The sequence below is a fragment of the Saccostrea echinata genome, unplaced genomic scaffold (genome assembly GCF_033153115.1).
Source record: "Saccostrea echinata isolate AGI-Se365-2 ecotype Australia unplaced genomic scaffold, CSIRO_AGI_Sech_v1 ptg000056l, whole genome shotgun sequence".
Classification (NCBI taxonomy): Eukaryota; Metazoa; Mollusca; class Bivalvia; order Ostreida; family Ostreidae; genus Saccostrea; species Saccostrea echinata.
In genome coordinates this window covers 4,830,426-4,846,877 of record NW_026889805.1, presented here as the reverse complement: position 1 = coordinate 4,846,877, position 16,452 = coordinate 4,830,426, and the positions used below count along the sequence as shown (strand labels likewise).

The window sequence follows — 16,452 nt, the reverse complement described above, 5'->3', positions numbered from 1 at the left end:
AAAGAAATAATATGGTCACTTCAAATATATAGCCAGGAAAAATTAAGTCATATGTTCAAGCTTTAACAAGTTTTTTATGCTCCCGTAATCGAAGATTCGGGGTTTTGTTTGTTTGTTGCCCTTTCTGTGTCTCTCTGTTTGTCCGCAAAAACTTAACCTATTTCACATGTGTATTCCTTGTGACAAGACCTATTTTTGGGTTCCCATATATTTTACCTCTTGACCTTAAAGTTTGACCAACTTTTATAAAATTTTACGAACTTTTAACCTTGGCAATAACTTTTGAACGATTGGTGCTAGGACTATCATAATTTATACGTGTATTCCTTGTGAGAAGACCCTTTCCTTGGGTACAAATATTTTTACCTTGACCTTGGAATTTGATCCACTTTTGAAAAACTTAAACCTTGGCCATTACTTTTGAGTGAACGGCGCTAGGGCTTTCATATTTCACAGGTGAATTCCTTGTGACCAGACCTTTCCTTGGGTACCAACAATGTTGACCCTTTGACCTTGGAGTTTGACTTACTTTTAAAAAACTTATCCTTGGCCATTACTTTTGAACGGTTGGTGCTAGGGCTTTCATATTTCACGTGTATTTCTTGTGACAAGACCTTCCCTTGGATACCAACAGTTTTAACCTTGGTCTTTGACCTTGGAGTTTGACCTACTTTTGAAAAAAAAAAACTTTAACCTTTGCCAAGACTTTTGAATGACTGGTGCTAGGGCTTTCAGATTTCACATGTGAATATTTTGTGACAAGACCTTGCATTAGGCACCATTAATTTTGACCATTTGACCTTGATCTTTGACCTAATGTGCAATCAATTATTTTTGTGGGGGTTTATTTTCAACGTTTTTGTGGTATGAAAAGACTCATTCATATCCCCGAGAAATATAAAAATCCTATATTGCAGCATGTTTCTCCCTTATCCTCAAAATCAAATCCCCTCTAACCAGTCATTTTTCCCCAAACAACGAAAATTTGACCCCAAGAAAATAACTGATTTTACAGCACATTTAAAAAACATTAACCTTCGCCAAAACTTTTCTATGGTTGGTGCTAGGGCATTCCTATTTCACAGGTTTATTCATTGAGACAAGACCTTTCTTTGGGTACCAACATTTTTGATTTCTTGACCTTGGAGTTTGACATTTGAGAAACATTATCCTTTGCCATGAGCTGCCATACGGGGCATCAGTGATTCACAAACACATCTTGTTTTCCTTCTGTTTTGACAAATAAAAATATTGAAATAAAAGTTGAATAATTAAAAATAAATAAAGTTTTGTTTTAAATGCACATATTCATAATATTGCATTTTCAACAGTGAAATACTGTAATTTACCGGTATCTATTATTTTCACAATGAAAATCACAGGCACTTATTTTTGTCACAGGCATTGGAAGTTAATGTAAATATTGAGTATGTACATGTATAAAAATAGAAGGATCAATATTTACATTAACTTCCAGTTCAAAAAAATTATTGCAGGAACAAGTGTCTGTGATAAAAATAATGAAAGTGATAATTTCACTGTAAAAATAAATTTTGGGCAAAACTCTATTTACATGTACTTTCCCTTCACAAGGCATGTTAAAGAAAATACTTCCCATAATTACACTGTAGTGAGAGTGAATAACCATACATCCTGATACTGACTAAAACAGCCAGAGTTTCTCAAATTGTTGTTAAAAGTTTACAACTTTCAATCTCACAATCGCATAGCTATGATGTCTTAACCACTTAGCAGTATGACGTCACACCCTATACCACTGCATTAAAAAAACATAGGTAATCAAAGATTACGAAGCTCATCTCCACCAAATTGTTATCTGTAAGAAAGGCAAATCTCACATCATATTTTTTTTTCTAGTAAGTATACATCCAAAGATCAATATCCATGCAAGTTTAGTTTACTTAAGCAAGCCTGGAAGTTTTCATCCTTAGATGCACCATCTATGCAAGTTAAATCATAACAGGCCATAATATTATATAGCTACTCCAAAAACATTACCCTGGTCATTCATCTGGAAATGTAGCTACAGAACTGTAGCATTCTGGTTTTATATTTTAATCTTTGATCATAATGCTACAGATTCCATAATGCAAATATGGTGCAATTTACTTTGCATGTATTTTGCCACTTTCCAGCAATGGTCAATCAACTACCTTTCATTCCCCAATTCTAGACATATATTCTATAACCAATATATAATATATATTTTATCCATCTCCTAACCCTTTATAGTTGTCTCTACAGACCAATAAAACTTGCTTGTTAAGAATTTTATGCCATCCGACAACAATATAGAATATGTCTAGAATTGGGGAATGAAAGGTAGTTGATTGACCAATGCTGGAAAGTGGCAAAATACATCCCAAAGTGCGCAGAAAATCTTACACCGTATAAAATTGCACAACATTTGCATTAAGGAATCTGTAGCGTTACGGTCAAAGACTAAAATATAAAACCATAATGCTACAATTCTGCAGCTACTGGAAATGTAGGTCAGATTAAGAATGAAAAGCAAGTCTGGAAGTGTCCATTCCTGGATACATCATCCACGCTAATATGGTTAAAATATGTCTAAAATTCACTCATGTGGAAAATCTAGGTCAGATACAGTATCTGAAGCAGGTTAGTTAGTGAACATCCCTAGATGAATCATCCATGAAAGTTTGGTCCAGGTAGGGCTTATAGTTACTTGGGAATGGACCTGCTCCAAAAACTTTAACCTGGTCAGTTATCTGGAAAATCTAAGTCAGATCCAGCATCCGAAGCAAGTGTGGTAGTGTCCATCCCTATATGCATCATCCATGCAAGTTTGGTCCAGGTTGGGTTTATAGTTACTTGGGAATGGACCTACTCCAAAAACACTAATGCCAACGCCTGGGGTATAGCATAAGCTTATCTCGACTTCATAGAGATGAGCTAAAACGCTTATATTCGATAATAAGCAGAAAATTCAACATTTTGTAGTTGGATAGAGAATTTATTTCATTCTTTAAACAGGATTTTTTTTATACTTTCACAAGTGCAAAGCATGAGGATTTTGACCTAGTGGTTCTTGAGATTTTTTACCATATACATGGGGTGATCAAAAAGTTCGCGAACTAACTCTATATTCACAAAACCACAATTCAGATCAAAAAGAAACTTTTGCGAACTTTTTGATCACCCCTTGTATGTCAAAAAATTAGAAACTTTATCATCGATTCAGCAATTATAAACTCATATAATATGTCATAAGCCCCAGTTCCCCCTTCTTTTGAATGTCTTCATACAAGAAACTAGGTTCTTCCCTGGCAGATCTTTCACCTGTCACCTCCAGGGTTTGGTCACAACACCTGATGATACACTTTATAAAATCCATACTGCTTTTCTGGTGTTTTTTTAAAGGTATCTCTTCAATCATTCAGGGCTCAGTTGGTAGAGTGCTTGCTCAATGATTGAAAGGCCAAGGGTTCAAATCTGGGCCACTACTGACCTAAGTCAATAAAAAATAGGTAGCAACTGTTCCTTCTGTTGTGTGTAAAACATTCCTGTTAACTTATTAGCCGAGGCTACTCAAACATTTTTTGCTTTTTATTATTTTGGCTGCGTTTATGTAGAATATAATTTGCTTTTTTGGAGCAATTTGAGAAACTGCAGCACCAGGAAACCATTATTTGGATCTTGGATCTTTATCTAAATCCAAAAACAAATCATCACTAATGTCCAAAAGAATTCTAAGCTCTTGACTCAAATCCAAAAGAAACCAAGACAAGACTGGCTTCATACATTGATGAAGAGGTTTTGAATGAGCACAAATGAATTTAATTGTGTTTGAAAACTGTTTATTGTGGACCTCATCTGACCTGTTACTGACAAGTATATATATCCCTGAGGGTATAATTATCACATCTGGGCCTGTACAGAATTGCACCAGTCATTATTCAATCATCATTGTTTAATTATCAGAGTTTTGCTGCTGTGATCATTTAAAAATCACAGGTAAGACAAATCAAACATGGATGAATACAGGTCACCCTAAGTACTAAACTGATTTGTGGAAAAGCAATGTCGTACTCACATAAAAGCAAATTAAGGATTTTGAAAATATTGCTGAAAACCAGGACAACCGCAGCACCAAATATAAATGGCAGAAAATGCAACTGACTTGACCAAGATTTGAACCAGGGTCCCCTAAACTCCAGACAGATGCGCTACCTACTGAATTATCTGGCTACCAGTAAATTAACATATCTAACCACAATATCATATAAATGAGGCCAAGAAATACATCTCACAATCATTGTAAACAGCAAAATTCTGCAAATTTCCATAAGACCTATATGCCATACATATTGACCCCCAGATCATCAAGATTTGGCATATTGCCAAAACTTGATTCTTGAAGTTTTGCCTTGTACATGGGATGTTGAAATTCCCAAGTATCAAACATAGGAAACTGCTTTTCCACAAGGATATCCGTCTCTGTGAGTCCTTGGTGGCTTGTCTCCACAAGTGCTTTTTGGTTCCCTTTTTTCAACACTCCCCCATTTTCCTCAAAAATCCCTCCCTGGCTATATTCCTGAAAACTCTGGCTTGCATCCGATGTTCTTCTGACTTTTGATACTGTTTCATTGTTCCGATTCTGTAACGTTCTCTTCAGCCTTTTCTTAATGAGCCGCCTTCTGTAAGTTTCATTCTCTGACATTATTTCTTTTGCTGACATCATCTCATCAGTCATGCGATTCTTTGTTGATGTCTTGGGTATCTATTAAAAATTTGTTGAGTAAAATTTTTAATTGCAAAATTGCAATCAATAATCAAACAATATACAATTTAAACATTGGTATCTCAAACACGGATACATGTATCTTGAATACCATGGACAAGTCAAAGGATATTTAAGTCCAAAGTACTTATTCTTTAAGTATTTTACCCTGGAAATCTCGAAATTTTTTCTTGGCTTATCAAGTTTGAGATAACAAGGTTTGACTGTATGTAACGGTATATTTCATATACAGACAATCATTTTTTGATATCCATGAATTCTAAAATATTTTTCAAAATTATTTGAAGGCATCTTTTATTGTTTTTTATGCCCCCATATCGAAGATTCGGGGTATATAATTTTTGCCCTGTCCATCCGTCTGTCTGTCTGTTTGTCCGCAAAAACTTTAACCTCGCCCATATCTTTTGATTGGTTGGAGCTATGGCTTTCATATTTCACATGTGTATTTCTTGTGACAAGACCTTTCTTTGGGTACCATCATATTTGACCTTTTGACCTTGGACTTTGACCCAGTTTTGCAAAATTTTACTGAATTTTAACCTTGGCCATAACTTTTGAACACTTGGTGCTAGAGCTTTCATACTTCACATGTGTAATCCTTGTGACAAGACCTTCCTTTAGATACCAACAACTTTGACCTTTTGACCTTGACCTTGGGGTTTGACCTACTTTTGAAAAACTTTAACCTTGGCCATAACTTTTGAATGGTTGTTGCTAGGGCTTTCATACTTCACATATATAATCCTTGTGACAAGACCTTCCTTTGGATACCAACAACTTTGACCCTTTGACCTTGGAGTTTGACCTACTTTTAAAATCTTTAACCTTGGCCTTAACTTTTGAATGGTTGTTGCTAGGGCTTTCATACTTCACATATGTAATCCTTGTGACAAGACCTTCCTTTGTATACCAACAACTTTGACCCTTTGACCTTGACCTTGGAGTTTGACCTACTTTTAAAAAACTTTAACCTTGGCCATTACATGTGAATATTTAGTTCTAGGGCTTTTACATTTCATGAACATGTGTATCACTTTAACAAGATCTTCCCTTGGGGCCCCATTTGACCATGACCTTGACGTTTTATTTACTTTTTAAAAACTTTAACCTTCACCATAACTTTTGAACAGTTGGTGCTAGGGCTTTCAAATTTCACAGGTATATTCCTCGAGACAAGACCTTCCTTTGGGTACCAACATTTCTGATCTCTGACCTGGAATTTGACTTGCATTTGAGAAACTTTAACCTTCGCCATAATCTGCCATACAGGGGCATCAGTGTTTCACAAACACATCTTGTTTCCTATACATTCGTAAGTAAAACTTTCATCCCTCTATTGTGTCACCATCTTACCCACAAGACCATGATTTGAACATCACCTGACTCTGCACTACTTGAAGATGCTTGGATATTAATATATATTAATATCACAAATTATGACTCTACTGTTCTTTGAAAGTTTTTTTTTCTATATCCTATCTTATCCTAGTGGTCATCAGCCATTAAATGCTTCCAGAAATACATCTCTCTCATGCTGGTTCTACTACCCATCCTGTCACCTACCTTATCAGTTCTGACACAAGGTAAACCTGTCAAGAACTTGGTATGATTCTGTGCAAAGAGCTATATGTGGTAGGATCTATATGCATATTTTTGCTCCCATTGAAGTCAATTTTTTAAAAATTTCTTGAAATATGCTGAATTGTATAACTAATTGTATGAAAAATCTGAGTTAGCAAAAAATATTATAGTTTTAAAGTAGGTTATTGGCAATTTTTGTTTCTATGACGTCACATACTATTTCCAATTTTTCAGAAAGAGAACAAAATTTATTCTATTTTTACCATATAACTTATAGAGCGCAAACCTGCTCTATAACAATATTCACATATTTCATTGATTTTATCATTCTACACATTATATCAAAACATTGAGTTGGAACAGACCTGCTCTCGGTGACTTTTACTCAAAATATCAATGCAATTAATATACACCTTTTTCTCTATAAATCATGGAAATTTTGAATTTACGTCATTTTCCTGACATCATATCTAACATATGGTATCATGGCTGATGAAAATATTTAATGATTTTAAGTCTGCAGATATCCCCCTGGTTTAGAACATAATTATAGGTTTTTCTGTCAAAGTTTGATCTACGGGGCAAATATCGGTCATTACCAAATAGAGTCCTTTCCAAAAAGACATGCTGATTCTACTATCCATCCTTCAACCTACCTCATCAGTGCAGACACAAGGTAAATCTGACAAGAACTTGGTATGATTCTGTGCAAATTTCTCCAAATCTTCTTCTGTCCCATGGATAATACCAATGCTATATGAAATATAAAATAATACACTGTAGAAATATGACTGAATATTTCATACACAGATATAGACGTGTATAAAAAGCCAGAAACAGTTAAATATCTTTATTCTTTACTTATACCAGTACCTGATAAAGACTCCATTACTGTTCTTCCTTAATAAGCATGTGTTCATTATGACTACATTCAAATGTTAAATTATAAATATCATCAATTCTAATACACCTCTAACCACTTTCACTAGCACTTCATGCCAATGCGTAATTTTGCCCATTTAATCCTCCAAGTTAACTTACTCAGTATTATCTGCTCCTGTGTCAAAACCCATCTGGTCCTTTCTTAGTTTGATCCCTGTAAGTAAATCACCAGAGACCATATTATTCTCCATTAGGCTGGTGTCCATTGGTAAGTTCTCATGAGTCACTTCCTTGGCATTAGCTGTTTTGGTGTCATACCCCATCCTATTTATCAGCTCTGTGTCTATTTGTAAACCTCCACAGCCTTCTGCCTTATTAACAGATGTGTCAGTGTGACAGCCCATCTCGATTTTCATCCGTTTAGTGTCTTTTAATACATTTTGCTGGGTCACTTTCTCAAAATCAGCTGCTCTAGTTGTTCCAGTTCCATGGGTCATCTGGTTCTTCATTAGTTTAGTGTCTTTTTGTAAGTGTTGTTGGCTCACCTCCTTGGAATCATCTGTTCCAATGACAAATTCACACAACTTCAGCAGCTCTGGGTCAAGTGAATTACGACAGGTAACTGCACCACTAGCAGCTGTTCCAATGCCATGACTTTTCTGGTTCTTCATAAGTTCATTGTCTTTTAATAATTCCCCAGAGGTTTCTTTCTTAGCATTAACTGTTCCAGTGTCACACTCAATCAAATCCTTCATCACCTCAACATCTATCAGTAAGTCGCCACAGGTCATTTCATTGAAAGCCATTGTTCCACTGTCATGCACCATTTGCTCCTTTGAATTTTCTTGGCCCAAATCGGATTCTAATTCAATAACATCAAATAAGGAGGATAAGCATGTCTTGTTCTGGTAACTATTATCTTTAATACACTGATCTTTGCCACAGACACCCTCTAGGTTGCATGGCTTACTTTGTGGATTTCCTTGATAGAGGCTGCCCTGGTTCCCTTCTATTTTCTCTTGATTCGTCATGGATTGGATTTCTGTTGGCTGGATATTTGGAGCAAGATCCGGGACCTGATCAAATGTGGCATGAATTTGTGTTGCACTTGGCATTGGCATCCTCCAATCCAAGTTTGATTTTTTGTCATAGTCTTCAAATAATTGTAAACAAAGTTCTATGATTTCATCTGTTGAATATGGACCTTCCTGTGTCTCATTTTCTTTCTCATGTTTTCTTGGTTTCTCTGTCAGGTCTGTCTCTTGTAAACCTGGAAAATCCTCATTACTTCTTGGTGCCATGGTCTTTTTACCACCATGTGCTTTAGCAGTCCCAATACAGAAGGTGCCTGATTTTTTCAAATCATATGTATCTAGGGTATTCAGAAAGCCTCCGGATTGAAGCTGTACAGCATCTTAAAAACACAGACATCCAACAGTAATGAAACATCAACATACATTAATTATCATTGAATTAATTTACATAATTTATATTCAGGGTTCTCAATGATTTGAAATTTTATAATGGCTCAAAGTGCATTAACAGCATTTTTGGAGATCAAAGATATTTTGTAGAAATGACAGACAAAAGCAAATGTTAGGGTAAACATACACATTTCAATTCATATTGAATTTTTATTTATTTTTTCATGAATAATTATCCCGTCTTCCACCCAGCCCCTAATATTACAGTGTCATGGGGAAATTTTACTTGGTGCTTGAACACAGGAAAAAGCTCAAGGAGAACCCTGATATATCCTTTTCTTTTATAAACAGTGCCATATTCCCTTATTTTGGCATCATTTTTAAAATATATCAATTATTCTGAAATCATTGCAAATTCTATTCTATTACATGTATCTCTATTAATATTTCTTTAAGTCAAGCTGAATTCTTTTCATCTTGCACTAATTGCTACCATTAAGGTTCATTGATACTCTGATAAGAGAGGTAACTCTTAATAACATAAATGTCTATTATTCCTTCATAATTAGCCTACCCGGGTAGTTGAAATGTCTTTTTTGTCCAATTTTGCCCTGCAAGCTATGCTATCATTCTTTAAGTTAGTATTTTATTCATAATATACATTTCTTTTGAAAAATTATAAGAGTTAAAGCAACATTTTTTATGAGTGAGCAGAGGGTTTATGAACCTTAAAATAGTTGTTCTGCAAAATGGCTGTATCAAACTAACTTAAAAATGTAGGTAATCAGAAATTACAGAGCTCATCTCAACGAATGTTGTCTTTAAGTAAGGCAAAGTACCACACTAAACTAATAATGTAGTAGTGTGCATCCATAGATGCAATATATATGCAATTTTGATCAGATAAGACTTGTTGTTACTTGGAATTGGTTTTATCTAAAAATGTAAACAACTCATTCATCCAGAAAATGTAAGTCAAATCCAGTATCTGAAAGTTTGAAAGTGTACATCCCTTGAAGCATCATCCATGCAAGTCTGATTCAAATAGGCCTTATAGTTCCTTTGTAATGGGCCTGCTCCGAAAACTTTAACCTGGTCACTAATCTGTAAAATGTAGGTCAGATTTAGCATCCGAAGCAAGCCAAGTAGTTTGCATCCTTAGATGTATCATCCATGCAAAGATTGGTCATTATAGGGCTTAAAATTACTTGGAAATGAGACCTGCTTCAAAAACTTTAACCTGGTCACTCATTCAGAAAATTTAGGTCAGATGCCATTATTGAAAACATAATTTTAGAAAAATAAAACTTTTCTGTGAACATTGAAAATTGGAAAAAATATTGTCTCAGAGCAAGGGATTGTCCTTGCCTTGTATGCCCTCTTTCTTTTGAACATTATTTTTTTTATTTTCTGGCTTCTGTACATTTCAAGCAAATAACTTCAATAAATCTTACATAGAGAAAAAAAACAAGTGACAGATACACTGTAGCTGTAATATTGTCAGCCATTTTTATTAAAATGTTAACTGCATGACAATATTGACAGTGTTAATCACATAAATTTTGGATAACATAAGTTTTCTCTATCCACGTGTATTTCAATATTCAAAGTATGCTGTACTGCATTAAAGTATAGTTCAAAATTATTTCAAATTTAAAAATTAGTTTTAATATATATTATATCATTTAGAGAAACAGAATTTCAATAAATAGTTGCAGCATAAAACTACCTTGAGGTTGTATTCCAACTTTCTCCAATATTCCATCAAATTGTGATGTATTCGATTCCCCTGACAAAAAATGTCCTATGTTGCTGAATGGTGGATCGGGGTAGACAAACACCTTTTTCTCTCGTGAAACCTTTCTATGCGAAGCCTCCACATTACCTGTCATTGGTGGTGGTCCAATGTTCTTTACTGTTGCATAGAAACTCATTTTAAAACTGTAAAAATTAAAAACAAAATTGTTACTTTAACACTACAGTACCAGTAATTAAACTTCAATTGAACTCTTGTTCTGAATGAAAATCTGATATAAGATTTTTTCAACACCTAAGTAACTTTGACCCAGCATTTTTTTTTTTAATTTCCCTCTTTCATTTCATAAATATTTAGATTCCATGTGTGGGATCAAAATCTAGATCTAAAGGAGTTACGATTTATTCAAAGTTAAATCAATGCAACCTTGGGATGCTTCCATATCAATATGATCAACATGGTCCTGCTGTCGGAGTGTTTTGGAGAAGATTTTTCTCTGAACACATGCACTATGTTATACTTGGATCCCTGGAGGGGCCCGTTTTACAAAAGAACTTACGACTAAAACCAAAATTTAATTCTGCTGATAACTTTCTTATTTACATTAAATTGAAAACAATTTCTATCTTTTTAAAAGGAATGTAAAAAGATATTTTTACCCAGCAATTTTAAACAGAATCATTAATTTTGCAAATTTTTTTTGTTCTTATATAGTCATAAGTTCTTTTGTAAAACAGGCCCCAGATTTTTGCTCAACTTTAAACCCAGTGCTCATAATTTTTTTTAATCTACTCTAAACATCTAAACTACTTGAGGATGCTTGCATATCAATATGCCTTATCATGACATTGTTGTTCATCAGAGAAATTTTTTAAAAAGATTTTTCCTATATATTCCGATGTAAAACTTTGATCGCCTAATGTGGCCTTACCCTAGCCCTATAGGGGTCATGATTTGATTTTGAACAAACTTGAATCTACCCTACCTGAGGAGACTTCCATATAAAGATGACTAGTCATAGCTTTACTGTTCTAGAGAATATTTTTAAAGATTTTTTTCCTATAAATTCCCAAGTAAAACCTTGATCTACTATTGTGGCTGCCCTACCCCAGTGGGTCTTGATTTGAATAAACATGAATTTACACTACCTGAGGATGCTTCTATATAAATATGAATAATCATGGATTTGATCTCCTGTTGTGGCCTTGCCTTAGCTCCATGGGTCATGATTTGAACAAATTCGAATCTACACTACTAGTAAGTAATGAAACTTAGTTTAATTAACATAAGTTTTATCTTTTCAGGCCCAGTGGTTTTTGAGAACTGTAGAAATGTTGCATTTCTGTGGAATTCAAATTGAATGAAAATATTTGACAAACTTATCTATTTTATGCAATTTAAATATAGATAAACATAACCATTGTATTTTCATTTTAAATGAATAAAACTGCATGCCATACTGGCATCTCAAGATCACGCCTTGAGACACTTTAGCAATCAAATCCCCCAAGTTAATTTGTTTACACAGGGAATTGATGTCTACATATATATTGTCATCACCTCATAAATGGAACCATTAAAACACAGGTTGGAAGTTTAAAACGAAGATAACACATGGTATAAACTGCTTTTAATATGATTTTACTGTTTTCAGTGAACTAAGTGGAAAATGCAAATCTGCCAAAATATGACCTTTTGGAAATAAATAAGTCAACAGTATCTACCTTTGTAAGAGGGTGTAGCTCTTAATTTGAACAGGTCTTTTTTCTTTTAGGAAGTCTTTATACATATGTATCCATGTGAATGTCTTTAATGGTTTAATTGGCTGTAGGTGAGGTGGGGGTGGGGGTGGGGTGGGATACTGTCTGCATAAACTTGAATTTAAATAGCATGAAAATGCTTGCATTGAGAATCAAAATCAGCAAGCATCAGGCATTTTGTGAAAAAGTAGCAAAAAATTAACTTTGGTTAAAACTCTTTTAAAAAAATTTCGGAAGGGTATAATAAAAACAAGAGGTCAAAGGGATTTAATGGTCACTGGAGTAATTAATACAACACTGTAAAGAATCCATAGATGTATAAAATAAAATATATAAACTGAAAGATGAAGATATCTTGCCCAAAAGCAAGATAAATAGGATGATCAGGGATCAATAAAATAATTTGTCTAGTACTCCATAACAAATCTTAAAGTAGATATATTTACTTGCATGTACCTGTCCCTATATGTCACAATCACCATGTAAACTAACAAAAAAAAATAGTGCTTGAGCATGATTAATAAACACAACTTATTCCCCTCAACTTCCCTTGGCCTTTGAAGAACATTTAATGTACATTAAGCTAAGGCATTTTGTCTCATTTTTGTTTATCTATAATTATTCACAGGTCTCCATGATCCTTAAAAACTATGAGAGTGCTTTTTATAGATTATAATAATTCTTGTATAAATTTCTTATTCAATTGACCTTTCAATTACATTATTTATGGTGATTAATTATCATAGATGAATAGCAAGGGGAAAGAGCTTCTCTTAGTAAAATACAAATTAATAAAGTCCTGCCAAGCACCAGAACACTTGACTGAGTGGTCCAGAATTTCACAAATGTGATAAAAATACCCTTTGCATCCTTGATGCCCAGGAGCAGAGCAGAAGATTTTCAAAGAAATAATGCATTTTCAATGTATACATTTAACAAGGTGCCACCCTAACACAAGAATCCTTGACACAGAGGTCATGAAATTCAGTGTTTTGGGAGAAGCACACTTGCTCACCATAACTATGCACCTAGTTTATCTGCTAAATACCTAGAGGCAGAAAAGATTTTCAAAGAACTAATACATTTTCACAATATACTCAAAACTAATCAGATTGCAGATAGCTTCACATCTCCCCATCTCCCCAAATCTGTAGGAAGCAATTTCAGTGTGTGTGTGTGTGTGGGGGGGGGGGGGGCACAGCCATACATTTTCAGTTGAGGGGGCACTACGTACCAAAAAAAAAAGGTCATCAGACCTTTTTAGTAGGGATGTCAATTTTGTCAATAATTCATAGTCGAATATTCAATGAAAGTATTCGAATATATTCGAATATTCGATAAAATAAATAAAATCTGGTTTATTTCAAATGTACTCATCATACTCTCATGGCAGGTTTTGCATCGGTACATGTATTTGGAAGTAAAACTGGATGTAGACTTTAATTTGTAGGTATACAGCAAGGAATTCTACATATATTTGTCAATGTTTAAAATAAATAATTGATTTAAGTGTATACAACCGAAATATTATTTTAACAAATGATTTCTATACAAGCTCAAACTGACGAACCAGTTGTCTAACCAGGGGCAAGATTGTCGTTTACTCTTCAGATTTAAATACACATAATTAATTACAATTATCTACTTAATAAGAGATATAATCTTCGATATAATGATTTGAAAATAAATTCAAAATATAAACAAAAACTTCCATGGACAATTTTCCTAGGTCATTAAATTCCTGATAATGCTTTTAAAATTTAGGAATGTATTCAACCTGAAATTATCAAGTAATTGATGCACTATTCTAAAACTGAACCCTTTACAATATTACAGACTGACATCAAAGATGTATTTCGATGATCAATAAAATTTGTTCTCATAACTACACTCTTAGACATTCAAGAAAGGTTTCATTTCGTTATCCTCGATTCTAGATCCGATCATATTACACTATTGAAAGTACTTCTTTTTTTTTTAAAAAATATATAATTTGTGTTTATTTCTTTTATACCTTACTCAAAATGAAATAATTTAGAATATCTATATTAAAGATAAGAAAGTAGTGAAAGAAATCGGGGGATCGCTATATTAAGTATAACGGGGATAATTCCAGCACTGTTCTAACTAAAATTCAGTATCTCAATTTTGTGAAATCTGAAAAATACCGAATATTCGAATCTTAAATTCATATTCGAATATTAACTCATCGAATGAATATTCGAATGTTCGAATATTCGTTGACATCCCTAGTTTTTAGTAAGGGGGCACTAGGGGGCATTTGCAGATATAGTATCTAAGTTTACTACAGTAATCTATATATCTGCAAAATTATTGGGGGGCATGTCCCCCCCCCCCCCCCCGGTTCCTACAGCCATGAATCTGTAGAGGTTCAGAGAAGTAGCAGACAGCTGAACATCATACTGACACATTCTACCAGTTACTAGGAAACATCCTACTCTGACCATTACATATCCCAGTTAAAAAAAATTATTTGTTTTCAGAATTCCAAAACTTAATATTATTATAAATCCATGTTACATTAAAACACTGTAAAGAGTTGAACAATACTACATGTTACAACTGAAATAAAAAAACAAACAAACGAAGAAACACCAAAAAAAAAAGGCAGAAGAAGATACTTAAAAAAAGATTAATACTACCTTAAAATCAATATACCAATGATATCAAACTCAATAATTTCCGCTAAATGGTTAATACTTTATCAAACAGTTCTCAGAACTTTTCAAATGCCCCTCGTACTATATGTAAGTCTTCAATTATAAGGTGGATATGGTAAAATATTTAAAAAGTCTCTTATAAATAGATGTTTTAACTTCCTTCTTATAATTACCTCATACACTATCGTAAAAGACAGCTCATATAATTTCCAATGTCCTGGTTTGTTTGTGCCTAGATTTTCATGATAATGTTTTTCACACAGGCACCTGACGTTACTTATTTTCCTTTTAATAAAAAAAAATATATACCCCTTACCTAATATTACACAGAATTATTAGGTAGGGGGTATATTTTTATATCAAAAGAAAAATAAGTAACGTCAGGTGCCTGTGGTTTTTCATTATGTCTTCATGGAAATTATCTACATACTGAGATTTAAAATCTCTAGTACCATTTCAAATTTTTTTTCTAAATTATTACTAAGACTATCTTTAAACAAGATGTGTTTCTGAAACACTGATGCCCCCGTATGGCAGCTTATGGCGAAGGTTAAAGTTTCTCAAATGGAAGTCAAAATCCAGGCCAAAAGATAAACAAGAGGCCCATGGGCCACATCGCTCACCTAAGCACATTGGCTAGGAAAAAGCACAAATCACTTCAGTATTGAAAAGTTTAAAGGGGGGGCGGGCTTGGATTTTGAACTACTTGACGATGCTTCCTTATCAATATAACAAATGGCTTTGCTGTTCTTCAGCAGAAGATTTTTAAAGATTTTTTCCCTATATATTCCCCTGTTAAAAATTTGATCCCCCATTGTAGACCCTCCCTACCCCCCCCCCCCCTCATTTGAACAAACTTGAACTACCTGAGGATGCTACCTGAGGATGCTTCCATATCAATATGACACAACATGGCTTTTCTGTTGTTGAAAAGATTTTTTCCTATATATTCCTATGTAAAAATTTGATCCCACATTGTGGCCCCACCCTACCCCTGGGGGTTATGATTTAAACAAACTTGAATCTACACTACCTGAAGATGCTTCCATATCAATATGACAAAACATGGCTTTGCTGTTCCTGAGAAGATTTTTCAAGTTTTTTCCCTATATATTCCTATGTTAAACTATGATCCCCCATTGTGGCCCCACCCTACTCCCAGGGGTCATGATTTGAACAAGCTTGAATCTACACTACCTGAGGATGCTACCATATCAATATGACAAAACATGACTTTGCTGTTCCTGAGAAGAAGATTTTTTAAGTTTTTATCCCTATATATTCCTATGTAAAACTATGATCCCCCATTGTGGTCCCATCCTACCTCCAGGGGTCATGATTTGAATAAAGTTGAATCTACACTACTTGAGGATGCTTCCATATCAATATGACAAAACATGACTTTGCTGTTCTTGAGAAGAAGATTTTTAAAGTTTTTTCCTATATATTCCTATGTAAAACTTTGACCCCCATTGTGGCCCCTTCCTAACCCTGGGGGTCATGATTCGAACAAAGTTAAATCTACACTATCTGAGAATGCTTCCATATCAATATGACTTAACAAGGCTTTGCTGGTCTTGAG

At 34.1% G+C, this 16,452-nt stretch overlaps 1 protein-coding gene across 1 annotated transcript; it reads right to left on the bottom strand.

Moving 5' to 3' along the window:
• Positions 1 to 3,011: 3,011 nt before the first annotated feature.
• On the bottom strand, positions 3,012 to 10,608 carry LOC133173279 (uncharacterized). Its single transcript, XM_061308266.1, has 4 exons — positions 10,403 to 10,608; positions 7,409 to 8,663; positions 7,024 to 7,120; positions 3,012 to 4,765 (listed from the first exon to the last, which is right to left on the bottom strand). The coding sequence occupies exons 1-4, from the start codon at positions 10,605 to 10,607 to the stop codon at positions 4,337 to 4,339; spliced, it is 1,986 nt and encodes a 661-aa protein (XP_061164250.1). The 5' UTR covers position 10,608; the 3' UTR covers positions 3,012 to 4,336.
• Between the last annotated feature and the right edge of the window lie 5,844 nt (positions 10,609 to 16,452).

Bases quoted from the DNA above. Each gene is read 5' to 3' on its own strand.
- LOC133173279 (XM_061308266.1), bottom strand. From the start codon at position 10,607: ATGAGTTTCTATGCAACAGTAAAGAACATTGGACCACCACCAATGACA. The intron at 7,121-7,408 runs GTAAGTTAACTT...TATTTCATATAG, and splicing joins ACAGGAGCAGATAATACTGA to CATTGGTATTATCCATGGGA. The intron at 4,766-7,023 runs GTAGGTTGAAGG...AATTTTTAATAG, and splicing joins CTTGTGTCTGCACTGATGAG to ATACCCAAGACATCAACAAA.